The 26,676-nt window shown below is 42.1% G+C and overlaps 2 protein-coding genes across 3 annotated transcripts in view; one reads left to right on the forward strand and one right to left on the reverse strand.

Annotated features, from left to right (window-relative positions):
- LOC106949656 (PQ-loop repeat-containing protein 1) overlaps positions 1–22,254 on the reverse strand; it is a 40,970-nt gene extending 18,716 nt beyond the window's left edge. Inside the window, exons 1-3 of one of the 2 annotated variants that reach the window (XM_015036060.1) lie at positions 21,329–21,599; positions 17,977–18,218; positions 17,765–17,898 (exon numbers count right to left, since the gene is read on the reverse strand). In XM_015036060.1, the coding sequence (XP_014891546.1) occupies positions 17,765–17,898; positions 17,977–18,185 (343 nt within the window). In that variant the 5' untranslated portion in view covers positions 18,186–18,218; positions 21,329–21,599. Of the gene's footprint in view, positions 1–17,764; positions 17,899–17,976; positions 18,219–21,328; positions 21,600–22,165 lie in introns of those variants that run through there. The other variant, XM_015036061.1, reaches the window with a different exon arrangement.
- A 381-nt stretch (positions 22,255–22,635) lies between these two features.
- hsbp1b (heat shock factor binding protein 1b) lies at positions 22,636–26,554 on the forward strand. The gene is made up of 4 exons (XM_015036066.1): positions 22,636–22,823; positions 25,010–25,076; positions 25,171–25,297; positions 26,206–26,554. Exons 1-3 carry the CDS (start codon positions 22,779–22,781, stop codon positions 25,293–25,295), a joined length of 237 nt encoding a protein of 78 aa, XP_014891552.1. The 5' UTR covers positions 22,636–22,778; the 3' UTR covers positions 25,296–25,297; positions 26,206–26,554.
- The last annotated feature ends 122 nt before the right edge of the window (positions 26,555–26,676 follow it).

Here is a 26,676-nt window from a genome sequence, read left to right on the forward strand (position 1 = left end):
CGTCAGTCAACTTCCGCAAATTTGAACAATTTAACAATTAGGACTGGACAATTTTATAATTGGGACAAATATTAGCATATATCAAATATACATAATTAAGGAAAAGTAATTTCTAAGTAGAAAGACCTTCAAAATAAAGGAATTAAGTTTTATATTACTGATTGAAAAAAGCTTGATAGAAAACAATTTATTACCTCAAATTACTTTTTCAGACTTCTGTTACCAGTGAAGCTTGAGTCTTGTTTGCCACCTTCATCAGATTATTTGCTTATAAAATATTTATCTCAAATGACAAATCATAATACATGATGGCCAGCCTGTCATGCAGTTAACTGATTTCTTCCTTATTCCCCAGGTTTGCCAGGGATTCATAAACAGGGAAAGTTAAAACAATTATTTAATATTTAATGTTTTACCAACCTGCATCTGGCCAGAGTTCCTGTCACACAACTGGATGATTATTTTATAATAACTGCTAAACACTTATTAACAAACTTATGTTTACTTTGTTATCATAATCAAGTATACTCTAGTAAGATACCAGCATAGAAAGAGAAACATAATTTTTGTAACTAAATAAATATAAAAAATAGAACAGATAACAAGCAGCGGAAAACAACAGTCACTTGTTGAAAACAGGCTGCGGTTAGCGGGGAAAACACGTTCCAACCGCCCGTTAAACTGGCAGCTCCTCCGGTCTGTTAGCGGAGCTATGCTACTCCGAAAAACTCCGTAGCAATTATTAAAGTAAGAATATTCTGGATGAACTGAGTGGATAGACGAAGCTATAAGGTCTACTTTCTCGCCTAAAAAGAAATTTAAATGAGTTTTCGTGGCAATTAATGGTGGTAAAAATGCAATACATTTCTGTACTGACCTTCTATATTTACCGCTGCTGGTGGCGCATTGCATTGTGGGATATCTTGCTGCCTCAAGTCCGCAGAAGGATGCATTGATGCATCCTCGATAAAATGGGCGGAGCAAGAACACATCCGGGTACTTTGAGCGTTCTTGCCTGGATGTGTACTTTGAATTGGAACAGTACTTGGGCCGCTGTCGATGACGTTTCACGAGGACGCGAGAACACAAGTACAGACAAGAACGCATATTGAGAAACGGCCTTTGTTAGCGGATGAAGCGGTGCGTCTGATTTACAGGCGTACTAGAAACAAAATATAAAGGTTCCAGTGGATGTAAAAAAAAAAGTGATTAATTGCATTAAATTCTGAATGCAATAAATCCATGTAAATCCTTGAACTGAACTCCTTTTTTGTATAAACACATTAAAACCTGTAAACCTCATGTTCTTAAAAATATTGTATATAAATACACTGCTCAAAAAAATAAAGGGAACACTCAAATAACACATCCTAGATCTGAATGAATGAAATATTCTCATTGAATACTTTGTTCTGTACAAAGTTGAATGTGCTGACAACAAAATCACACAAAAATCATCAATGGAAATCAAATTTATTAACCAATGGAGGCCTGGATTTGGAGCCACACACAAAATTAAAGTGAAATGTTCCCTTTATTTTTTTTGAGCAGTATAGTTTAAATGCATTGAAGAGTGAAAAGTTGTGAAAATCTTTCTGCTCTGCAGCAGCTTTCTGGCCTCTGGACAGACCAGGCTGTCAATTTATCCCTCTTCCTTCCACAGCAACATTTCTCTGATCCATCAGCCGTTTCATCAACGGAGCAGCGAAGTCTGAACATCTGAGCTGAAACTCAGCTGACAGCAGCAAACGGGGCTGATGGCTAAATAAGAGCTCATTAGTTAGCGAGGCGGCTGAAGCGTGGCGGTAAATGCTGAAGAGCAGCGGCCTGCTCCACATGCAGCTGCTGCGTTAACAGAACGCACCGTTTGGTCAAGTTTGTTGTTTATGCAGAAATGTTGATATTTCTCTTGAACTAGACGCTTCTATGCAGTTTTTATCTGCATGAATACTGAACTCGGTGAAGAAATTATGGACATTTCATGATTTTTCACTAAATAACTACAAAAACTGTCAGATTAGGGACCGACCAACATCTGAGAGATAATCATTAACTAGTGAAATATTTCCAAAATGTTGACAAGACTTTTCCTGTTTTATCCATTTTCCTTTCCGGCTGTTCTCACTTTCCACTCAGCACCATTTTTTGTTTGTTTTAAAAGCAGCTTTGAGGCACGATGGAGAAAACTGAAACTGCTGCTGCGCCAGCAGGTTGTTGCTAAGCAACCAAAGAGCTGCTCAGTCAGCTGAAGCCACTAATCTTCAGCTGGAAATTGAATGAGATTACATATGCCATTATTGGCTGGGATTGACTGGGTTTATGTTTGACGCTTTGGTCAAAATGACCACAACAAAAATGTCCAGTGCAGCCTGTGCTTCAGGTTAGTGATGCTAGCGGTTAGCTAATGGTTAGCTAGCGGTTAGCTAGCGCAGGTCGGTGTTCTGTGACCAACAACCAAAAACATTTTATTTCTGCTTCATCAATAATCTCACAGCTTCAAGGTTTCAACATGATTTTCACTCAGAAACAGATGCAAACACATACACACACACACACATACACACACACACACACTTCAGCCGCGTTTCACATGGAGCCGCGCAGCGAGACGTCCTGCATGGCACCGCATGTTTACAGCCAACAGCCAGGTGATTAATGGATTTATTACCTGCTAAAGACACGCCGCCTGCAGCTGACAAGAGCAACACACACACACACTTTACTGACTGTAGACTCTACCAACCCGTCCTCTCTGCTGATGACTCTTTACTTGAAACTCTAATCAGAACTGTCAGTGCAGCCAGCAGAGAGTGTGTGTGTGTCTGTGCCTTTCATTCCCCAGGCAGATAAAAAGTGATTGTTCTGTGCAGCTCTGAGGTGAAGTGGTGAAGTATGAACTGCTGACAGCAGCAGCTGCAGACAGGAGCCGTTTCAAACCAGAGCACAAAACTTTCTGAGTCACATTTTCATCTCTCAGTTCAGCCTCAGCCCACTCTGCCCTCCATTTGTAAAGCTGATCAGCGCGCACGCACACACACACACACACACACACTCCTCTTGTTCCACTTCAGTCCAGCTGATCTGCGCTCTCTCTCGCCGCCTCGCATGTTTACCTGCATAATTCAATTGCTGGAGGACAATAATGGAGGAGAAAGCTTTGCATCATTCATGTAAAGTATCGCTGCCGAAACTTCCTGCCTCCACATCAACCACTTTCCGTCGATCCAATCCGTCATTCTCAGGTTCTTCTCCAACAGAATCCGTCTGAGGTGCATCATTACCCAGACGGCAGCGAGGCGGTTTGCATGGACCTCATTTAAAATCAAACAATTCAATTACCAAACAGCCTGGAGGAACTCAACACCTGCACACAAAGTTAGTTCAGGGAAACTTAATGGGACTGGAGCTGGAATGGCTTCTGCATTTGAGAAGTGGAAACGTCTAGACCTGAAGTCAGCACTATTAGGCCTAACAAGCCGCAGGAAAGAAGGATGAGACGACTAGAAATGGAAAGAGGGAGGGAGGGAGGGAGAGCTACTCATCAGGGCGAGCGGCGCGGACCGATGGAGACCGGCAATGACAGCCTGGCGAGTCGAGATCTGTTGACTCAACCGTCGCTTTGAGTAGGAAACGCCTCAGCTGCGTTTCATGATGTGTTAAAGTTGCTTTTTGTAGTCTGTCCATTTCATGATCACTTCTCTGTCTGCAGACACAAGATCTGAAGTGACGCCTGGATGAAACGGCAGGCCTTTAAAGCCAGCTAACAGCTAACAGCCAGCTAGCAGCTAACAGCCAGCAGCTAACAGCCAGCAGCTAACAGCTCACAGCTAACAGCCAGCAGCTAACAGCTCACAGCTAACAGCCAGCAGCTGTGGCCTGAACTGGTTTATACTGGGCCAACTGGGGCTGCAGAAACAACAATCTTCTCTCCTGTGAAACCTTTCAGTTTATTAGAGCAACTAAAACTCGTTGTAACCGTTTTGTTTTGCCAGAGTTTGGTAATAAATACAGAAGCAGGATCTCATTAAAGTCGTGAAGTTCCTCATTAAATCCAAAATGTTCCCATTTAAACAGGAAAGGTCGAAACAGTGAAATGGAAACACCTTGCCAGATGCTTTGAGTGAGAAAATGAAGTTCAGCAATCATAAAACACTTAATCTGCAAGAAATTAAGAAACTTTCTCTGTTAAACGAGTTCTATCTCATTATAAGAAGAAAGTTTCTCATGTTAACGATCTGCTGCTGCTTTAGTCATTTCCCCTCCGACACTTAAACGCCTCATCTTGTAAACCAGATCCCTCATTTCAGGAAGTAAAAAAACAACAGATATGTTTCATATCCATCACTGTTCAAATCACCTCCTGTGTTACTCTTGTTCCTACATGACGCATCATGTTTCAGTTAATAAACATTGTTTCAGTTAATAAACACATCATGTTTCAGTTAATAAAGGACAGATAACGGTCTCTTAAAACTGAGTCACTTTCTAACTCCTTGTTCCTTTAATTAGTTTTTTCAGAGCAGAAAAATCTCCAACTTTAAATATTCAATTAGCAAATAAATGGAGGAATCTGAGTCACATTTAAAGAAAAAGTTAATGGCAGGACAATTAAAATACGATCACTGAACGATGCATAAGAGGATTAAAAATAACATTTCTGTTCATCATCAGAGTATCAACTGAAGAAAACGAGTTAAAATGTACAAAATACCCCAAACCACCAATAAAACACATTTCTGTTCAGATCATTTTAGCATTTAAACCGCCTCTGGTGTACTGAGCCGAGTTCGGACCGGTCCCCTTGCCTTCATCTTCTCTGCTGTAAACGAACAGAGAAATTACAGAGCAGCTCTGTAGTCACAGGCTCTGCAGCAGACTCGGTCTCCTCGGTTTGGACACGTCCGCCTGCAGCCTCATGCGTCACACCGAGAGGAAACCTGCAGGTTCATGGACTTAATGCTTCGTGTTCTGCAGAAGTTAGTGGAGCTGAACGTCCGGCTTACGGATCAAATGTCAGAGGAGCGACGGTCTGTTCAAATGTGTCTGTATTTCAGCTCCAGCTAAGCAGGAACGGTTTGACCTGGTGATCATTTCCTTTAAAGACTTAAAGGTCCAGTGAAACACATTCCTCATATTTCAGCCTAAAATTGCAGTAAATTTATTTGCAGTAAGAATAAGTGGAGTAAACGTTAAAACATAACGCAACATCTGCAATGTTCATGCATGGTTGGTGTAATTTGTAGTGAGATTTGACTGCAAACTACAAATATCAGAGGGCTTTCACTGAAAACATTTCAAAATATTTATATAATATTTTCTATTCAAAACGGTGCTTTTCTTGATTTAACCCCATTAGACAATTTTTCAATAAATAAAATAATGAAAAAAGGTGATTTATGCACCACGTTCAGAAAAAGGTGCATAAATAACTAATATGCAGCGATTCTGACCAACAGGATCTGAGCAGCAATGTGCCACAGGAGTGGTGCTGCAGCAGCAGCGGCTGCAGCAGCGGTGCTGGTCAGCTCTGGCCTGCTGCTGAATCCCACTGAGCTTCCGGGTCGGTGGGTGAATTATTCACTCCAGCCTTGAGAATAAAACGAAGATTCATTAATTAGCTCCTCTGGAATCAACAACCCAAAATAAAAACATCTGTGTGATGGATTTCTGTTACATTATTTATGAACTTAGCAATAATCCCCACTTCATAAAGACAGAGGGAGAGCTCTTTGTCTTTACTCTGCATGTGAAGCAGCTGCTTCTGCTCAGAGTTCAGTAAACATGCAGAATGACTGATCCGGTTTGTGAATCCTAACACCATAAAGCCGTCGCTCCACATTTGCTTCAGGTTCACTAACACCACCAGCATCCAGTCAGACTCCAACATCCTCCATCACCGGCTCCACCTGTAAAATTCATCCTTGCTGCTGCGCTTCCGTCCAGGTTTGTCGCTGAGAGCCAGCGGCTGTCGCCTGCAGCACCGAGATAAATGAGAAGGAGAGATTCAGAAACTCTGCTGCAGACCAACTTCCTGCCACAGCTCTGCTGGGACCCTTCGATATATTTACACTGCTTGTGTCAAAGTTGGTTTTCTAGAAATTCAATCTGCAGAATAACTCCTGCAAGACGAGGCTTCATGTCAAAGAAACTTCATCATTTCTACTGACGTTCTTCTTCTTGGACTCTACGTTAAATTCACATCTAAAGCCCGATTCAGCGTCGAGTTGATCAGCTGCTAATTTATTTGCATACATTAAGGGAAAAGACTCCCATACCATTTAATTACTGATGCTCCGATCAATGGGCCAGTAATCAAAGCTGCTCAGTGATCTGTGGACCAATGGAAAGGTCAAATAGTGGAACCGAAAGGATTCTTTCTTCCTCATTCATTAAAAACATCAATACTGAAAACTCCCACTTTGTTAAAAGCATCAGCAGCACTTTGTTTGATGCTGCCTCTGTCTGAACCTGCAGCACATTCATCTTTTATTTTATGGCCAATTAACCGTAACGAAGGCAAAGTTTAGGTGTTACAGTCCTTAGAAAGAAAATCTGTCTGAACCAAAACCAGGATCTGTAATCAGAACTCAAAGAAAAACAGGAACTGGTTTCATCCAGTAGAACCTGATCAGTGCGTCACGTTTCTCTAAAACTAAAAAACTTTCTTCAAATCAGTCTGAGTCGCAGGCTGCATCGTTCCCACCCGTCTGGTTATTTCCGCTTCAATCCAACTCCAGTCCACTTTAACCCGACTCCAGTCCGTTTGTCTGTAAACATCGGTTTGGTTGTTGAGGTGTGAACACTGATTGACCTCTGACCTCTGGTCCTTCAAATATTGGTCTGGGTTCAGTTGAAGTGAACTCGGGTTCGGTTTGAACACCAAGCGGACCGCAGACCGCTCCAAAACCAGGAAGTGGACTACAGTGCAGGGCATTCTGGGAAAGTCCAACCAAAGCTAACGTGCTAGCCTAGCGCTAGCAGCAGAAATGGCTCCTGGTCTTTAGACTAAAGAGAAATCCTCCAACCGCTAAAATCTGACGCCTCCATCTTGTTTCCATCTGGTGAAGAAGGAAGTTGCTCTCAGCGTCTTCAGAGGTTTTTGTGTCGTTTCCTTCAGTGGTTCTTGGTGCAGCGCCCCCACAGGCCAGGAACAACCCACATATGGAGGCTGTCGCAGGTTTGATTCCCGGCCTGATGACCTCTGCTGCATTCCTTCCCCCGTCTCTCATTACCCACTTTCCTGTCAATTAACCATCAACTAAAGGCCAGCAGAGCCAATACAAGGAATATTAGTGCCATGTAGATCCGGTTTCCCAACCACCGTTTGTCGGAGCAATCAAAAACCCTGAACTGCACCACTAAACGAGCATTTCTGGCCTAAACCCCCGAAACTAAACGAGTGTAAATACAGAACAAATGATCTAATCAGAACTTTCCTTCATCTCATGCTACACCATGCAGACACTTTGTGCTGATGAAGATTCAAACAGGTCAACATGTCTAATTACCTTTCATAGCAGAGCAGTTAGCTTTACTTACAGATTGATTCAGATAATAATTGACCACTGTGGGGCGCCAACAGAAATCCTGCTGTTGGTCTGGAAATCATTAAGAACAAAAACCAAAATGATTCTGAATCATTCTGAATCAAGTCTTTAGTTGCTGGCGGGTTCTCAGGCAGGCTGTTTTTATTTGGCGCTTACTTTTATTACTTTTTCTTCACACACTGTCAGGTTTGTGTTTCTCGCCGGTTCATTAAGACAGAATCAATCAGTCCCTCCTTTACTCTGTGAGCTTTAAATCTTCCATTTAATCTGCAAATGTTTCATCATTTGACGTGAGCAGCCTGGTTTTTGTCTGCAGCTGTAGGTTTGTTCATCTGCAGCAAACGGAAAGTTTGATGTTCAGAGAAAGTGTTGCCTCGTCTTCTGGGTAAATCGTTTTTCCAAAAGAAAAGACCTGAGTTATGTTATGGTTGAATTCATATTGTGGTCTTAAATACTTTCAGTGATTTCTGTGAGGATTTGGTTTTGTGGATGTTTCTAGATTATCGAGTCTCTGTGTTGTTGCGTCTTTCCCTCGACCGTCTGACCGTCTTTCCTGACTACCTCCCGGTGTATTTAATGCCGCCGATCCGAGTCGCCTGCTCCCTGTCGGGTCCTTGTTGTGTTGGACGGCGTGTCTCGTCTACGCTGCCTGTTTGTTTTGCGTATTGTTCTCCAGTTGCTACCAGTCTGAGCTCCTGGCCTCACTGCCTGGATTTTGTGTTCATCTTCATTAAAACCATCAATTTCACCACAGCCTGGGTCCACCGCGTCTCATCCTCACCACCAACAAGCATTTCATTACAGTTTTTCCCCATTTAAAGATAATTTTGCTGAGATTAGAAACAGTCAAATTATCTGGTTCTCATTTTTCACCAGACGCAAAATAAAAAAGATTAAAACCTTAATCAGCATCTTTGCAGTCAGTTTGACCCGAAGGACCCAGAGCATCACAACACAGCCGATGATTTGATGGTAAAGAAATAAAGTTCAGCCTGTATAAACTTCAGTAACATCCTGTAACAGTCGTAATTGTGTAGCATCTCTTTTCTTTGACCTTAGCACCGCGGTTCACACTGAACCAGGATCGCTGAGCCGCATTTCACCTCTGATATAAAACTTGTTTAATTTTGCAGTCATTTGTTCAAAAAGCAAATCCCAGATCAAACGAATGAAGTCAGATAGTTATAAGCTTCATTACATTGAGGCAAGATGTTCCTGAAAAGAAGATGGAGGTGAACTGACTAAACAAAAACTCAAGAATCAAAAAGAAAATTTTACTTTTAAGAAAAGCTGGAAATCACCACAAAAGACTCCAATGATCCAAACTACAGCGGGGGAACAAATCAGTCGCTCAGGTTCTCGGCTCCGACGCTGGGCCACATTCAGTCATGACACAGACTGCAGCGGAGAAAACGGACCGGACAGAGAGAAGCGGCGCAGGGGAGCAGGAAAGGTGAACGTCTGCTGTGAGGTCAGAGGTGAAGCTTCAGCAGACGGCTGCTCACTTCCTGAAACACGCAGGAGCGCAGAGAAAGATCCCATCAGAAACGGTGATTCTGGTCGGGCCTGAAACGACTTCGATTCAGGAAAGTGATCTGCTTCAAAGCCAGAATATCCTGTAATAAACAGAGTTAAACTAAACGCTCCGAGGTCTGGGCCGGAAGGTCGTGTTGCATAGCAACGCTCTCACTTCCCCCAACGCCTGCTACGCTGTTAGCAATGCATGCTAAGCTAAGTGCTACTTTTAGCTCTGGAGGCAGATGTAGAGAACAAGTGCCAGGAAATTACAAAAACGGTTAAAAGTGTGGAAACATTTTAACCTAAGAAGCTCAGCGCAGTTAGCTTCCCAGCAGCGCGTCCGCCATGTTGGAGCAGCTGGACAGAAAAAACCCGATGAGTTCATCAAACCCGCCCGTTGCTGCCAACAGGCATCACTTATGTTCACTTTGCCAAATATGTTCACCCAAAGCTCGAGTAGTTTCGACAGAACCTGATTAATCACCAGAATAATTGATAGAAATAACTGATAATCAATAGAATAGTTGGCTACTATAATAATGGTTCGCTGCAGCCTGACTTCTCCTTGTGCGGTTCAGGACATCAGAATGGGCCACGGCTGTTTGTCTCTTTCTAAGCTCTGCTAACATGAGCGCAAAAGGTCGGCGATGTTGAATCAGGTCAGCCGGGTCAAACGCGTCGGCGTGTCGGGTTTCCGTCCCGACAAGATAAGCAGGTTTAAATCAAAAACAACGAGACAAACAGATCAGATTCAACATGATGACCTGCTGATGAGGTCAGAGCGAAAATACAAACCTGTTCATCGTTAAACTGCACGGCCAATATGCATGTCAAATCATTTATTAATCCTCTGCACTTTAAAAGGTTGTTACATATTTTAACACAAATCACTTGGCCAGGGCAAGTCAGTTTAGGGAATAGAGTTGGGTATAAATTATTCAATAAACTAATATAAAGCAGCAAACACAAACAATTGCTGATGGGCTTTGATCTTCATTTTATTGAATCAGTCCACAGATTAATGTGTTCATAAAACATGTAGCTGCTGATGAGCCACAAAACGCTTCATCATCACCTTTCCACACATCAACGCTGCAGCATCAGCATCAGCATGCTAACCACCAGATAAACCGCTCGGCGTTCAGATATGTGGAAAATCAAACCTCTGAAACAGACGATCCAGTGATGTGGTTCCACCCAAATGTTAGGGAGGGAATCTGACACCAACTCCATGTGGTTAAACTGGGATGGACTGGAGACACCCTGGGATAAGGGCGTAAGAAGATCTCAATAAATAAACTTTGGGTTTTACACCTGATTGCTCAAAGCTAACCGAGAACAGAAACTAGTTAAACACATCAGAGAATCACGACTTGCATTGGGAAGTGATCCAGAAATATCATGGTGCATATAAGCACACACACACACACACACACACACACACACACACACACAGTCTCCTCGGCCTCCTGAGGGTGCAGCTCCCACATCACCCAGCATGTCCACCACAATCAGCATAGCAGCGGCTCATTAGAGCTCGTTATTCAGATAAAATCTTAATTGACCTTCTTTTTCTCTTAGATTCCTTTAAGTCTGGAGCTTTTTGCTGAAATAACTCCTCATGTTTCTGTTAAAACTGCCTCCATGTCAACGAGCACTTAACTTTACAACCCGACATGATGAGCAGTTTATCACATTTAGAGATCAGGATGGAAAGAGTTAATTAGATGTTTAAAGTTTCAGGTGATGGACTCTTTAATCAGAACATGGGTCCAAATCTGCAGAGCAGAACCGATCCCTCTGGTGAAAAACAAGCAAATTGATTTTAAGGTGAAATTTTCTCTTCACCGAATTTTTCTTCAAGACACTTTATTGATCAAATATCAAGTATAGAACAGATCACTGGATGTCGAAGCATTCACAGTGATTCATGGTGGACAACATGGCTACATTTAGCGCCTTAGCATTAGCTTCAGCTAAATGCCATGCTGGCTAATGCTGGGGTAGCGCATTAGCGTTAGCTGACCTAACGTCTATGGTTAGTGCTTTAGGGCTAGCAGAGCTAGCCTTTCAGCTAGCAGTGCCCTCTGGGGCAGAGTAAAGCAATCTGAGCGGACCGACTCGGATCAGAACCGATCAGAACCGATGCCCGGTGGTTCTGCGTGTGAACGGGACCGACCCGGATCAGAACCGATGCCCGGTGGTTCTGCGTGTGAACGGGACCGACCCGGATCAGAACCCATCAGAACCGTGTGACAAGCTGGAGACGGATCAGAGAAGCTGTGCAGGATGAGAGTCTCCCGGCTGGCAGCGCGCCCAGGGCAGAGTCACCTCTCCAATTAGTCCAGCAGCAGAACCGGGCCCTGCTGGTCCATCCTCACTTCCTCTCTGAAAACTTTCTGACTTTCTGCCTCATGACAGATTTCAGTTGTAACTTGAAATGTTAACATCTCAAACTTAAAGTCCATCTTAAAACTGAAGACACTACAAAGAGTTTCTACCAACAATAACACGGTGCGGTTTATTGCTCCCTCACTGATCAGGCTAAAACCTTTCAGTAGCCGATTCTCCTTGCAGGTGAGGTTTGCCGGGTCCGTCAGCAGGCACAAGCTTTCCTCCTAATGAGCGAGCCTGCGGCGTTTTAAACTTCCTGCGTGGTTTTCCTCTGATCAGGGCTGATCAGAAGCAGGAGAGGAGATGCTGAGGCCAAACTCCTCTCACTTCCACAGAGACGAAATAATGAGCAGCAAACCTGCAGGACCGGCTGCCTTCACTTCACCAACTCCACACCGCCAGCAGGACTTACAACAACCAATAACTTTACATGTTTATTAGAAAGTCATTTAATGGAAAATGTAAAACTGATGCATATTTTGCTGAAGGTGAAAACAACAAAGGAACTGATGCAACTGAAGCCTTTAAACAAAAAACACTTTTTTATCTACAGCTGGCATTAAATGTTTTATTAAAGCCATTTCTATTAAACATTTAAAGTTGATCAATCTTTACAAAATAACGCTGCAGCTGATTCGTCCAATCAGCTGCAGCGAAGCAGAGCCGCCAGTCACCGACTGGCTGCATGTTCAGGAAAAAACTAACTAAAGTTCTGCTTTGGTCTCAGGAACCAACCAGGCCTGTTGCAATAAGCAAGAAATAAAATAATCGCAGAATAGATTAAAACAGGCTCAAAAATTTCCATTTGCATGGTTTTTAATTTTTGGGTTTTGGATGGTAAAAGTTTTCAGTCTGCTGTTTTGGTCTCAGCTAAACCGTTTTCTTCACAGAGGCTTCAAAATTCATTCTGTTGTTTCTGTTTTGTTTGTTTTGGATGATTTAAAAGTCTTTCAGTGTTAAATGTTCATTAGAAAGTGTTCCTGCATGATTTTACCACCAACATTAATTACTTGAAAATGGTTTTAACGGAGCATGCCAGAGAGAGCGCCCCCTGTCTGCAGACAGCCTCCATGAACGTTTTCATTCCCATCCAGGAATTTTCAGTCTTTGGAGTTTAGCGAAGAATCATAAAAATACCCAGAATTCCTCAGTGACGGATAGATTCATTCAAAAACTAGACAGTGGAGGTGGACTAGTTAAAGTAAAACACCAACATTTCTGCATAAAACATCATGACCTGACCAATCACAGCCCGCCTCTCAGCGTTCTGGACTGCAGATTATTGGCTCCGCCCACTGGCGGCGTCAGTTTTCGGCGCTCCGCCGGCTCTCTGAACGTTTTCACAGTTTGTCGCTGCGTTGTTGTTGTCCTCCTGTTAGCTTCATCATGTAGCCATTGTTACATAACAGCTCAGCTGCAGCTCCTGAAATAATTCATTAAATGCAGAGTTTTGCTTCTGTTCAGACCTAAAGGCCACCAGTCCTCCTGCGCCTTATCAGACACCCAGCAGGCCAAACACTGACTCATGAAAACAACCTTGCCCATTTGAAAGGTAATTATAAAACTTATCTTTATATTAGAAAAGTGTTTTGCTCTCTTCTGGGAGTCTGTGAACGCCAGCGAGTGGAATGATTATCTGAACAAATACTCCCTGTGAGGCGTTGTTTTGCTGCTTCATTTGACTTGCTAATGAAACGTTCAGCTATCAGGAGCTTTAATTAAAAACAGCCTGTTTGCTGTTTGGTCTCCGATTCATCCGCCACTTCGCTCATCACGTTCCCTAAACCGGACCCAAACCCATCCGGACCGGGACCAGCAGGTGGAGCGGTCCGTAGAACGGCTGATCCTCGATTCTTCCTCTCCCTCACAAAACGCTGGATAATCTCACGACCTCGTCGATCTGCTCTTCACTCTGCTGCAGCTAAACAGTTTAAGATCCAACTAAAACTGAGCTTTTCTTTTTCACTGTTTTTACCTTCGATATCTGAGGTTTAGTATCGGCAGACAGAGAGAAACACATTGAACCGACTTAAAACGTTCATTTATTTAAACGGAAATGTGCTGAACTTTAAATTTATTGATAACGATGCACCATTACAGCTCACGTAGTGATACAAAGTTCAGTTTGGTGTCAATCAACTCTGATACTTTTGCTGCAAAAATGTTCACTGACCAAATTTGTTAGAGTTGGGTAATATAAGGGAGCTGGTTGACCTATTGACCTTTCACTCATATCTTCAAAGCAAAAGTAGCACAAATGGAGCAGATAAACCAAATTCTTTTGATCTGAAGAAGGTGGAGGTTTTATTAACATCATTAAAATGATAACTGCACAAACGTTTGACGCCAGTTTGTTAGATGTGAAGAAGGCGGGGGCCCGACGGCACTCAGGGTGTTACTCAGCTCAAACGTCCTGCAAATTTCTGCTAAATGACCCAGTAGTTCTGTCCAAACATCTTCAGCGTCTTTAGTTCCCACCTCATCAGCAGCTGCTCAGCTTCGCTGCACCGAGCCTTTCGACCGGCCCCATCCGGCCCCTGCTGCGCTGTGTGATAAGACAGGACAGCTAATGTGGCCCCCGGACCGCAGGCAGCCCCCAGACCGCAGGTGGCCCCCAGAGCAGAGGCAGCCCCCGGACCGCAGGCGGCCCCCAGAGCAGAGACGGTCCCCATCCGGCCCCTGCTGCGCTGTGTGATAAGACAGGACAGCTAATGTGGCCCCCGGACCGCAGGCGGCCCCATCCGGCCCTTGCTGCTCTGTGTGATAAGACAGGACAGCTAATGTGGCCCCCGGACCGCAGGCGGCCCCATCCGGCCCCTGCTGCGCTGTGTGATAAGACAGGACAGCTAATGTGGCCCCCGGACCGCAGGCGGCCCCCAGAGCAGAGGCGGCCCCCAGAGCAGAGACGGCCCCCAGAGCAGAGGCGGCCCCCAGAGCAGAGACGGCCCCCAGAGCAGAGACGGTCCCCATCCGGCCCCTGCTGCCCTGTGTGATAAGACAGAACGGCTAATGTGGCCCCCGGACCGCAGGCGGCCCCCGGACCGCAGGCGGCCCCATCCGGCTTCTACTGCGCTCTACCAGCTACATTCAGATGTAAGGAGTAAATTAAGCTGGTGGTCTGCAGGCGCCCCCTTGTGGTCAGTACTGCATCGAGCGTTTAAATGCCGTGACATGAGCTCAAAGTGCAGTTATCTTCCCAAAGGATTGCGTTTAAAAACACTAAGATGAGCGGCTGAAGGCTGCTCACTCAAAGGAAAAGCTGAAGGAATCGGTGAAAGAAAACAAATTCAGGATCTTCATAAGCGGAGGAATTCATGTCATGTCAGAAACAGTTTCCAGTTTCTCAGAGCGAGTTGCTACACTTTTATTGTTTTTAGAATACTATTAAAATACATCAGATGCCACAGACATGCAGATGTAGGCCTGCTGTGCTGAGTGCAATTTGACATGAGCAGCGCCGGGCCCCGCGCTGATTAACTGCATCTTAACACCTGAAACTAAATAATTATTCTCATCAGGCTTTCTGTCAAAGTAACTCAAGTCAATTTTTCTTTCATTACGTTTCTAAATTATAAATAGGCCTAAAATGTTATTATTGCACATATTGCACAGTGAAGAACTTCTTTGATTTTTATGTTTTCTATCACTGAAAAGCTTAAAATCATTTCCAGAATCTGTAAATAACTCAAAATGGCACCAATTTGTTGATGTTTTAATCGTGACCAGTCACATTTACAACACAGCCCCGCCCTTCTCCTGGGACAAACAAAGACCACAACACCATGAGACAAATATTTCCAGATGGATGGCAGACAGAATATTGCATCTTTTCTGCTGCTCTTCCATATTTTCTATCATAAAGGATTGATGGAACTTCACCTTCAGAGATCAGACTCGACTTATTATTCTACTCACCACAAAAAAACTAAGAGAAAAATGCATCAGTGTGGGATTTAACATAAATATGCATCAATGCCGAGTAACTTTTCTGCTCCCTGCAGATGAAGCAAAACTCTCTCAAACCGATTTAAATATGATCACAGCTTTCTCCACAGACCAAACATAAAAACCTAATTCATGTTTTTAATAAAGCCGATCACGTGTTACCAGCTTCCATCATTCAGATTGTTCCTGTAGGCGACAATCTGATAAAACCTGACATGAATTTCCTGTTTTGTTTCGCTAAGTTTCACATCTGTAAAATAAAGTCTGCTCCAGTAAAACTAAAGCTCTCTTCCTGATTCTTTGATGTTTCCATGATGTCACACAGGAACCCAGAAAGTTTGATGTGTTGCCTTAAAATACGTCCCCAGGTTTTCCTCCTGTTAACCAATCAGAACCCTGCAAAGCCATGACATCATCGTCTTGTGACTCTGCTCCGTCTTTTCAAACCTCCAGTCGGTTCTGATAGAGGTTTCTTCCTGCTACAAGAAGTTTTTCCTCTCCACTGTCGACACATGCATGCTCGGTATGGGGCTGGAAAGTCAACAACTCAACGAAAGCCATTGTCTGCTGTCGCCCCCTGCTGGTTCAGGAGGACTGAATGCTGTTGGTCAACGACTAAAAGCTCTGCTGGGTTTCCTTAGATAAAAACTTTTTAAAATAGTTAAAATAATAGATAACTTGAAATGATTTTTTTTTTTTTTTTGCAAAGTGCCTCAAGACAACATTTGTTGTGAACTGAACTGAAATTAAGACAACATGAAACTGATCCCATTTGTTTTGTTCTGTTACAGTTTTACTAATAAAGTTCCACATCCTGGATGTTTACAGCAGTGTATTTTAAAATCACTATTATAAACATTTGTGTAAAAATAATGAATAAATAAAACTGTCAGCTGTTCACACAGCACCCTCTCCTGGCCAGCTGTGGGAAGAAGACATTTGGCCCAGTTCAGAAACACTTTAATCATTCTGTTTGCTTAAAGAAGACTTTTGATTTTTACATATTTAAAGTCTTCCTTCGATTTGAGGTTTCAAAGAATAGATTAAAAATAAACTCCAGGATTTCACAAATCATCCAATACAAAAATTACTAAAATCTCTAGAAATAAATAACAGGGATAATTACTGTATTAGAAAACCAGCTCAGTTTTTAAGACATACTGGGCAGAAATTACACAAAAATTGGAAATTGTATTCTGGGAAAATAAGTATTGTTTTCTTTCAACGTATCAAAAAGCAGCAAACTCACAAAGACACTTTAAAATGTTACCAGACAATTTAATGCTTATTGGGAGGAAAAAGCACTTTAGGAGTTGTATTACTACAACTGATGATTATTTTATGAATCGATTATTCTTCTGATTTATCAATTATTCAGATAAAAAAAAATTACATTCTGTTGATTTTTCATTTAACCACTTACGGTGTTTTCAACAATATTAGAATCACATTAAAAGATAATAATTTAAATTGTTTTTTAAATAATAAAAGAAACATTTTAAGCCTTCCTGGAGCATATGGTTGATGATGTAGCAAAGACGAATCTGCAGTCAGAAAACTGCCTTTTTTAGAGCCTGTAACCTGCAGTTAGCAATCAGTTATTAGATTAGTTGACAATAACTGCAGTAGTCGATTAACCTGATTAATCATGATGGTTCCATTTACCACCCTGTGCTTTTTACTGTGGATCCTCCACCTGCTGTGACTCAGAAACATGTAGAGTTTGCTGCAGTGAGACCTCTTGTTTCTGCACCAGCTTTGTTATTCTGATGTCATTTTCTTTTTGATGAATCTGTTGTTGCATTTAAGGAGAAATGAAATGAATACCCTATATTGTAACCAGAAGTCATTTTTACCCTGTTCTAATATATATATTACTCCTGTAAATATTGGTATTATAGTGTTATATTGAAATAAATTGATTTTCAAAATTGTTTAGAGCTTGGTTTTTAAATTTATGTTATTCAATTGTGTAAATATTTTTCATTTTAGTCTTTAAAATACCAGAATATATACATAACCTTATATTATTTGTTTGTCTGATGACATAATTTTAAATATCAAATGAAATGTTACTCAGTTCTTGAGTCGCCTTTTTACCAAAAACCATTTAACTCAGTCATTTCTTGAACGGATTCTTTCCTAAATTTGTGCCCATTAGTCCCCTGAAAAATTAAAACGCTGAGATTTTCATCAGTCATTGAACGCCCCCTGATCTCCCTGGACAGACTGGGAAAAGTGGACTGGTCCGGGAAAAAGAAGGCCTAGAACACCGAGAAGTGATCTGCAGTTTTTAAATGATCTATATTTTGTGTTTTTGAGGTGATCTGTGGTGCCAAAGCGTCTTCCTGTGGTCGTACCTGTCAGCCGGTGCTGCTTGGTGCTGACCCGGTTGGAGCTGTGGACGGAGCAGCAGAGGTGCAGCATGGCGAACATGGTGACAATCATCACCACACTCTGAAGCAGCAGCGTCACCTCGAACTGCTTCCCTATCCTGCAACAGAAACGCATCATAACTGAGCCGCAGATTCATACGGGGGTTTTGTCAGTTTTAATAGCTTCTCTTCTCTACCAGAAGAATATCCGCAGGATGTTGGCTACAAGCAGGACCAGGCACACCCTGGTGGAGAAGCCCTCGGTGTTGCTGCTCCTCTGGATCTCCTGGTACTGCGGGACGTAAGGCAGGGCGCCGCCGAACACCATGACGACGGACGCCAGCAGGGACAGCAGCGTCCAGGAGCCGTCTGCGTCCTCCGCCTGGATGAACACCTCGGCCTCCATCGCTCCGATCGGCGCTCAGCGTGTCCACAGGTCCTGAAGGAGGAACGAAGGAGGATTCCAGATGTTATTTCTAACTGGTGTGGAATGAACAAACTGGATTAAATACATTAAACAGGTTCAATTTAAACAGAATGATTTATTGATTAAAAAAAATAGAGAAATAGTTGAGCAGGGAGCAAAACCACTGATGCAACCACAGCTTTTGCTTGTGAGCATAAAGTTCATCCAGAAAACATGCTATTTTAGAGGTTTTGAGTTGGGATAGTCATTTATCATGATAAGAATTTGTCAAGATAAATTCCAATTAATGGTTTTAAAACCCCTAAAAGTTGTCTGTACTGTCAGGATTATAAGTTTTACTATTTTCTATGTTGTTTGTTTATGGAGTACCAATAAATATCAATAAGTTTGAAAATAAGATTGACTGCATTGACTGTGTGGAGTTCAGTGGCACAAATCACACTTCTTCATGTGACTGGTGTCCTAAAGAAACATATTACAAATGATTTTGTTTTTCCAGGACTGTCTATGACAGAGTTACATAAAAACTATAAATATGTCTTATTGTTGATAAATAGATGAGGTCAGTAATTAATGAATCACATCCTTAAATCGACAAAATAAGCAACATCTAATTCAACAACCATTTTGCTGCCATTTAAATAAACACATGAGCTCCATATAAAAGATGAGAACAGGTTTAATCTGTTCAACCATCAGATTAAAGTGTTTTTCAGTGGAAATAATTACTCTAAAAAGCCAGAAACATTCTCTCTTTGGCTTCATTTCTCAGGAGCATGAACTAATTGTTAATTAAATTGAACAGCATTTATGGCTTGATGGGAGGTCAGGTGATCCTAACAGTTAAACCACATGAATAAAATAATGTTTCTGAAATGATCACTGAACACTGTCTTTCTAAAAATTACTGATATTTCCCTAAAACGAGCCCAACAAAATAATCCCTTCATACCATTTATTTATTTGTGTCCATCTACGAGTATGATTTCTCTTTAAAGTGTCATTTATATTTATATGAATGCTTATTCAAACTCATCATTCAAGGATTCCAGATAGTCAAACAATATTCTACTGAAAGCACAACAGGAAACGGCATAAATCATAACATTTTAAATTTCTTTTGCTTATATTCATCCTCGCTGACGCTGCTCAACCATTTTCCTACTCACGTCTATTTTTGCGAGAGTTGTTCCGGCGGACGTTAAAAAAAGGCGCAGATGTTTTCCGTCTCTAGGCAACCGTGACGTCAGCGCCTGTCGGCAGCGACGGTCCGTAGCGGGTCCGGGATTCGTACGTCCCGCCATGACAGTTTTACTGGCCTCAACATTTCCTGTGTCTCAGCGACGTTTAGCTGACATAAAAAGACGTTTCAGTATTTTACAAGGCAGCCCAGCCGTAAACCCCGCACGTTTTACATATTAAGTGAACGAGGTAACATAGCGCAACCAAGCTAACTTTAGACGTTAGCGCCCACATGCGCCAGAAGCTATATGGAAAACGTTAAGCTTACTGTGAAATTTATTTATCCCAAGCCGATTGTAACTTTGTATACATATTACATAACCTGTCTTTAAAAACTGTCAGCGGGGTGAGCCATCAGGTTCCGTTTACTCAATGTTTTATCCACCAGGTTTAAATCCATATTTACCATCGTCTCCAACAATTCAGTTCCTCTAAAATGGTTTTAGCCTCTTCAGAATAAGTCCATTGATCCTTCCTGGGTTTGTGTCCGCCACATACCTGAAATCTCCCGTCGTTTCCGGGAAACTGATGTATTTTACCTCCCTCTCCCGCCGTGCTCCCATGTTTCCCGTAAATATCCCGTATTGTGCCCCCGCCCTCACGTTAGCTTCTCTCTCCCCGGGTTTACGGTAGTCTAATTACGTTACTCCCCCCGCTAGTATCTTAGTATAACCCAACATCTGGGCAGCAGAGACAGTAACTTGTCCTGGATGACATCAGTTGTTCTGCTAATCCACCTCTTTTGCATTTGCCGCTTCTTTTTGAGTCTGAGATTGACAGAAGAAGTTGAGGATGAAGATGGATGGAAGAGATGGTTTGAACTTTTCAACTCCTCTGGGCTTTGGGGTCAAAGTTCAGGTATTGTTTCAGCTTTTAGATGCAAATCAGCTGTTGCCAGTTACAAAAACAATAGCTTGTTTCCATGGTGACGCATCAGATGTCATCAAGTTTGATAGCATTATTTATGACTCAGCAGCAACATGGCAGAGTGAAAATGATGAGCTGGAAACAGAAGTTAAAGATCTGGAAAAGGAGAAAGGATAAACTAACATGGAGTCCAGGGAACGGTCAGGAGGCCAACAGTCAGTGAAGGCAGCATCATGGGCGGGGGTCGGTGGGGGGTCTGGGTTGGAGGGGTCAGATAAGAAGCCAGGGTCTCCTCCTATAACAGACTCCAACTGCTTCACACAGCAGAGTTTAACGTTGCTCCGTGTTTTTCCGCTGGTTTCTCTGTAATGGGTTTTATTCCATGAACAAGCTGCTGTTTAGAAGCAGAGCTCCAGATTCTGTGAAAGGACAGGAGGAAACCTGAGACGGGCCTGGCCTGCACTGCCTGCTTATTTTAGGTTTCAACATCAGCCTGGAGATATGAAGGGCTTACTGCGCTTCAGCTGCTGCACAGAGCGGCTCCAGATTGAATCCAATAAAAATGTTCTTTAACCCGGGCTGGACGGAAACATCAAGGCTCTGTGGTTTTATTTTACCTCTAAAGTTATGGAGAACTTTAATGTGCGGCTGTAAAGAGGAAGATTTAAAAAGATAACGATGCAAAGCTGCAGCATGGATTTAAATCACCGAGTTTATAAAGTTAAATATTAGACAGGAGTTGAACAGCCCGGTTGGTTTCTGTGAGAATAAACCCAGCAGGGGAGCTGGGCTGGACCGATCAGAACAGGCTGGGTCAGGTAACCAAAGCATAGTTTAAAGGGGAAGGGCCAACATGCCCGAACCTCTTCCAACACAGAACCAACAGACACCAAAACACGAACATCAAATTATTTCTTATTACTCGGGTCAGCCGGGTCTGAAATCCTCTGAAGTTCATAATTTCTCCAAACTGTAGAAGATTGTGGGAACTTTGAGTCAGCAGCTCCACTCACCTTCCTCCTCATCCACCTTCCTGCGGTCTGGAACCACCGAACCGGATCCTCTCTGCTGCTCCAACTTTCAAATCTCAACTCTCAAACCGGAGTGGCGAGCGCGCGACCCGACGCACACAGGCGCGCGCACACACGGTCATCACTCCGAAAAGTTTTTAATCTTTTAATTTCTCGGTCTGAAATAATTTTTGAAGCAGTTTTTAGGAGGAGGGATTAAGAGAAGAATAAACACCTTAATTACAGGATGTTCTTCAGGCTGGAGGGATCAACAAAACAAGAGGAATCATGTTCCCTTTCCAAATCTCCGTCTTACACACAGACATACACGAGTAGATGCCACCAACTAGCTGCCATATTGTGAGTGGCAGTGTCGTCTTAGACATATAAAAGAAATCTGCCTAAGGCGATCAAAGCGACGGTATAATGAACATAAAAAAGGAGTACACCTCACCCAAAAAAATAAAAACTAAACTTTTTTTTTTATATTTCACACATTTTCAAGAAAGAAGGAAGAAACTGTCTCATGTTGGAAAGTAATAAATTTGCTCGAAAAACCTGAGGGTGTTTGAGATCAATGTCACAAATTTTGAAGGAAAAAATGAACAAATTATCCAATGATGGAAAGTTGCAAATTTACAAGAAAAAACTTTTAGATTAATGTCACATGTTTTCCAGAAAAAATGGTAGGAAATGTTCTATTACCAAAAAGTCGATGCAGATCCTGCAAATTAACCACTTAAATCTTGGAGGACTTCTGGTGTTTTTGTCAGAAATATCTGACTTAAAATATCAAACTTCATTTCTTTCCTGAAAAGTTTAAATGTCAGAAAAGTATACCTCTAGTCCAGGAGTGCTTAAGTCCAGTCTTCGAGAGCTACCATCCTGTAACTTTTAGAAGTATTCAACACACCGGGATCAGCTCTAAACAGGCCTGGTAACAAGCCATTCATTTGATTCAGGTGTGATGGAGCAGGGATGCATCTGCAAGTTGCAGGATGGAAGCTCTGGAGGACTGAACTTGAGCACCCGTGCCCTAATCATTGATTTTCTTTTTTTTTTTTTTTTTTTTTAATGGCAAATATGTGTAATTAAACTAAAAATCTGAAGGTGTTGGTGGAAATTTACTCTAACTACACAGAAATACCGTGTAATTCACATTTGTGTTCCCAACTGAACTTATTTTGATTTTACAGGAAAACTTGCCACTCATAACATGTCGGACTCGCTGACGTACCATTTGTGAGGGGAATGCAGCATCTACTGTATCATTTCTATGCTGATTTATATTAGCATCGAGAGCCAGTTCTTCTCACGAGACTTCGTTTGTTGTGGAACAGCTGAGTGGGTGGCTAGAGGTACTTGCGACCAGTTACCGATTCAACAGCAAAGCTGCGGCCTCATAGCTGAGTTTCAGCCCCCTGAAAACTTTGTTTCCAGCTCGTTGGACGCCATGGCTGAGACGGACCCGAAGTCAGTGCAGGACCTCACCAATGTGGTGAGTCGTGACGCAAGGCTAGCTAACGATGCTAACAGGAATGCTAACGGAGCTAGGCTAGGTCCCAGAGTTTAACCCGAAAGTGACAGAAATTATCAGCTGTTATTCCGAATTAGGTGTGAAATGTTCACATGCTAACATGTCCGTTAAGTCTGCGTTTATAAAAATCCAACACCTGTATTAAATTCTGTTCAAATTAACCGCTACATGTCATTTATTGGATCCAAACTGCGGAGCTTTTTATTCTGTGATTTAACACATTAGTGTTAAACTCTGAGTTGATGTCCATTTTAATTAGTAAATTAAATCTGTAATAGTTACTCTACAGTCTACAGAGCTCTTTAGTCAGGTGTCTGCTGTTTCATGGAGATGGAGTTGATTCAAGCGTCAGGTGTAGGCGTAAAGTTGAGCATGTTGACCAGCGGAGATTAAATGAAACATGACAGTCTACTGTCAACACGGTATCACATGGCAACCACGTGTTGTTTTTAGAACAGGGACCATCTCTAAACCTCAAATACCTGACCTTTGACCTCAAATCTCAGAGGAGTTGCATGGAGGTTTCATGGATGCAGACAGAGGAGGGAGTTCAAACCATCTCTTCCCCGAGTCCAACATCCCTCCAACCTCATGGCTTGAAGGTGATCTAAAGAGGAGCAAAAGCAAAGGAAGTGGATCAGCAGTGGCCGTCTCCCAGCATCACCATCCACATTTAATCCCTCTGGGATAAATGAATCACATTTGCATTGAGTTTTGAATTCCCATTCCTTTGCATGTTGTGCAGCTGTGACACTGACCAGTGCAGACTGAAGGTCGGCGTTGCTCCCACCCAGTCACCATCAGTTTGACCCTTTAGGAAACTCCTCTGGTCCCGTCACCTTGACGATTTTACCCAACCTGCCAATGAAATCAATTTGCTGCCATTTTTAAAAAACTGAACGACACGTTGCTGTGGAAACTCAGAGGCTGGATGGAGTCAGGAACACGACTCTGACCCTCCTCTTCCTCGGTTGATGAAGCTTCAGCTCTTCATCAGATCTGAGCATAAAGGACAGGGAAAGGTTTTATTTTGATTTGACTAAATATTGTTTTCATTTGCAAAGTCACACTGTTTTGATGCGTCATGCAGTGCTTGTCATTATGTAAGTTTTGAAATCAGTTTTTTTCTGCATTTATCAATTATATTAGTTTTTGTTTAAGTCTAAATTAGTAGAAACTATTTATGTATTTAGCAACAGAGTAAGATTAGAGATCGGTAACTGACAGAATGGGCTTTCATGTAAACCTGTAGAGGTGAACTAAAGAGGCATTTCCATGGTTACCCATCTTTTCCATTGTCGGCATGGAAACAAGCTGATGACCATTTTTTTTGTCCTTTTCTAAAAAGAAAGTGACCCGAGGCTTTGGTTCTGTGGAGTGGGAGAAGAATCCGATTTATTCTCCAAGGCTGAGCAAATAAACGAGGAATTTTACCGTTTGCTCCTGAAGACAATTTAAATCTAAAAACACAAGGTTTTCTTGTAAACATGCAGTGTTTTTCTGAAGAGGAAGAAAAAGGTGAATTAGTGTAAATATGGGATTTGTTTGGTTGATGTTTAGTGTATCTGTAGCGCCGCCCTGCAGGTGAATGTCTAAACATGATGTGAGTGAAATGATTCATCATCAACCAATCAAAAACAGGCTGTTTGTTGAAAACCCCAGTCAGCAATAATGAAGCCAAAACTGTACAAAAATATCAACATTTTGTATTTAAGATGAAAAAAACTGTAAATCTGTTTTACCCAGAACTCAAGTGGGTTTTAACCTACTACAGGGTTTTACCCTGGTTCACATTAGGTTAAGGAAACTCACCTTTTCATCCAGTTAACATAAAATAATCTCCAGGTCAGAAAGGCCTCAGCTTTTCATTTAGGATTTTTTATACTTGCGTCTTTTGCTACAAATGATAAAAAGTTGCTGCTGATGCATTTAAAAAGGAATTTGTATTTTTAATGTATTTCTAATATTGTTTTAAGTAAGCTTAAGTGATTAAATGAAAGAAATATCTGTCAGAATAATTGGCAACCGTAATAATATTTAGCTGACCTTTGACCTGTCCTCCGGGTGGCGCCAGTCAGTCCTGATGATTCTCCCTGCAGAGCAGAAATCAAACGTAGCTTTAATTGCAGCGGGTTTTATCTCTGCAGGTCCAGACTTTGCTGCAGCAGATGCAGGATAAGTTTCAGACGATGTCGGACCAGATCATCGGCAGGAATATCCTAAACATGGCTGCTGCGGCAGATTAGCGTAGAAAAATAATCTAGATTTATCCAAAGCTCTAAATGATGAACCTTAACTTGCTGCTCACTTGATGAGATGAGCACACGCATCGACGACCTGGAGAAGAACATCGCCGACCTGATGACCCAGGCCGGGGTGGAGGAGATCGAGGCGGCGCCGGAGAAGCCCAAAGAGAGCCAGGGGTCGTCATGAAGGTGAGAGGGAGCGGCGCCCCCTTCAGGCTCCTGCTGGGACTTCATGTTCCTCACCAGCTCTGTCTCAAGGTTATCGTAGTTAACTAAAACTAACCAAAACTGAAATTGAGAAAACATTTTCATGAACTGGAATAAAAATTAATGGGGAAAAACTGTAACTAACTGGAATTATATTGTGCTTTTATAAAACTAAAACAGAGTCCTTCATTTTTGTGTTTATGAATCTATTCAAACTGATAATTTTTTTCCCACCCTAGCAGTTTGTCAGCTGCTAGTGTGGGAAATCGCAGCCCTCCATGTTCCTCCTGGTGGCTACGCTACGCTAGCCCCCAAAATGGTGACAGCAGAAGTTGGAGAAAACTCCAATCAGCCGTTTATTCAACAATAACTGCACTGAGATTTTGCATAGATAAATTAACTAGAACATTTTCAAAAATGGATTCTTTGACCTTTTTGAACGCTGCACCTAAAAATTAACCAAAGTATCAAAAAACAAAAACTTCTTGAATAAAAACAGACCCACAAAATTAAGAGAAGCTAACTGAAGACAAAAAGTCAAAGAAATGAAAGTAAGAAACCAAAACGAAGTCTGACACGGCAACAAACTTTGCTGGATGTTAAATTGTCCCAGAAATTATTGCGATAAACGATAATATTGTTTTGAGACCAAAAAATATTTTCAAAGATCAAAGAACTTTAAATTCCAACAAATTTAAAGTTTGTTAGAATCCACTGGATCTGGAAGGCATTTTAAATAAAACAAATTTAACTATTAAGTCTTCAGAAAAAGGTTTAGTCGAGACCAAAGCGCCAGACTGACACTGATCATCCAGTAATTTTAACTCCTGGAAATGAAATGTTTAGTCATGTGATGGAGGATTGTAAGCCGGTTTCTCTTCTGCCCTCAGGCTCCTGGCGGCCCGACGTTGGTCCTGGACCCGGGAGCAGCAGAACTTTTCCACTGAAATTGACTTGTTGGTGTCATGTTGTGTGAAATGCTTTTTTTATATATTGAGTTTTGTGAAACGGTTCCAGTGAATGACTTGAAGAGCTGAACATTGTAAGATAGACTAGTTTAATGTGTCCTGAACCTTTTTAGGCAGAGATGATTGATTATTGGAGGTGGACGCTACTGGGTCAGAACCAGTAACCCTGCAGACGGACGCATTCCACTCCTAATGTTCTAACACTGAAGTTTGTAATCTGTGCTTAATATTTAACTATTTGCTTAGTAATGAAGAAACTCAACAACTCTAAGGTGCTTTGTGTTTTTCTAATGTTTCCACCAGCCTGACCAGGAGAGTCGCTCCTCATCTTATTCTATTTTTATTCATTTTAAGTATTTAAATTAAAGCCAATAAACTCCTGCATGAATTATT

Source organism: Poecilia latipinna, unplaced genomic scaffold (genome assembly GCF_001443285.1).
Source record: "Poecilia latipinna isolate Pla-1442-1.1 unplaced genomic scaffold, P_latipinna-1.0 Scaffold356, whole genome shotgun sequence".
Taxonomy (NCBI): domain Eukaryota; kingdom Metazoa; phylum Chordata; class Actinopteri; order Cyprinodontiformes; family Poeciliidae; genus Poecilia; species Poecilia latipinna.

Excerpts from the sequence above, each read along its gene's own strand:
- hsbp1b (XM_015036066.1), top strand. The coding sequence starts at position 22,779 with ATGGCTGAGACGGACCCGAAGTCAGTGCAGGACCTCACCAATGTG. Across the intron at positions 22,824-25,009 it reads TGCAGGACCTCACCAATGTG|GTCCAGACTTTGCTGCAGCA; the intron begins GTGAGTCGTGAC and ends TTATCTCTGCAG. Across the intron at positions 25,077-25,170 it reads GGACCAGATCATCGGCAGGA|TTGATGAGATGAGCACACGC; the intron begins ATATCCTAAACA and ends CTTGCTGCTCAC.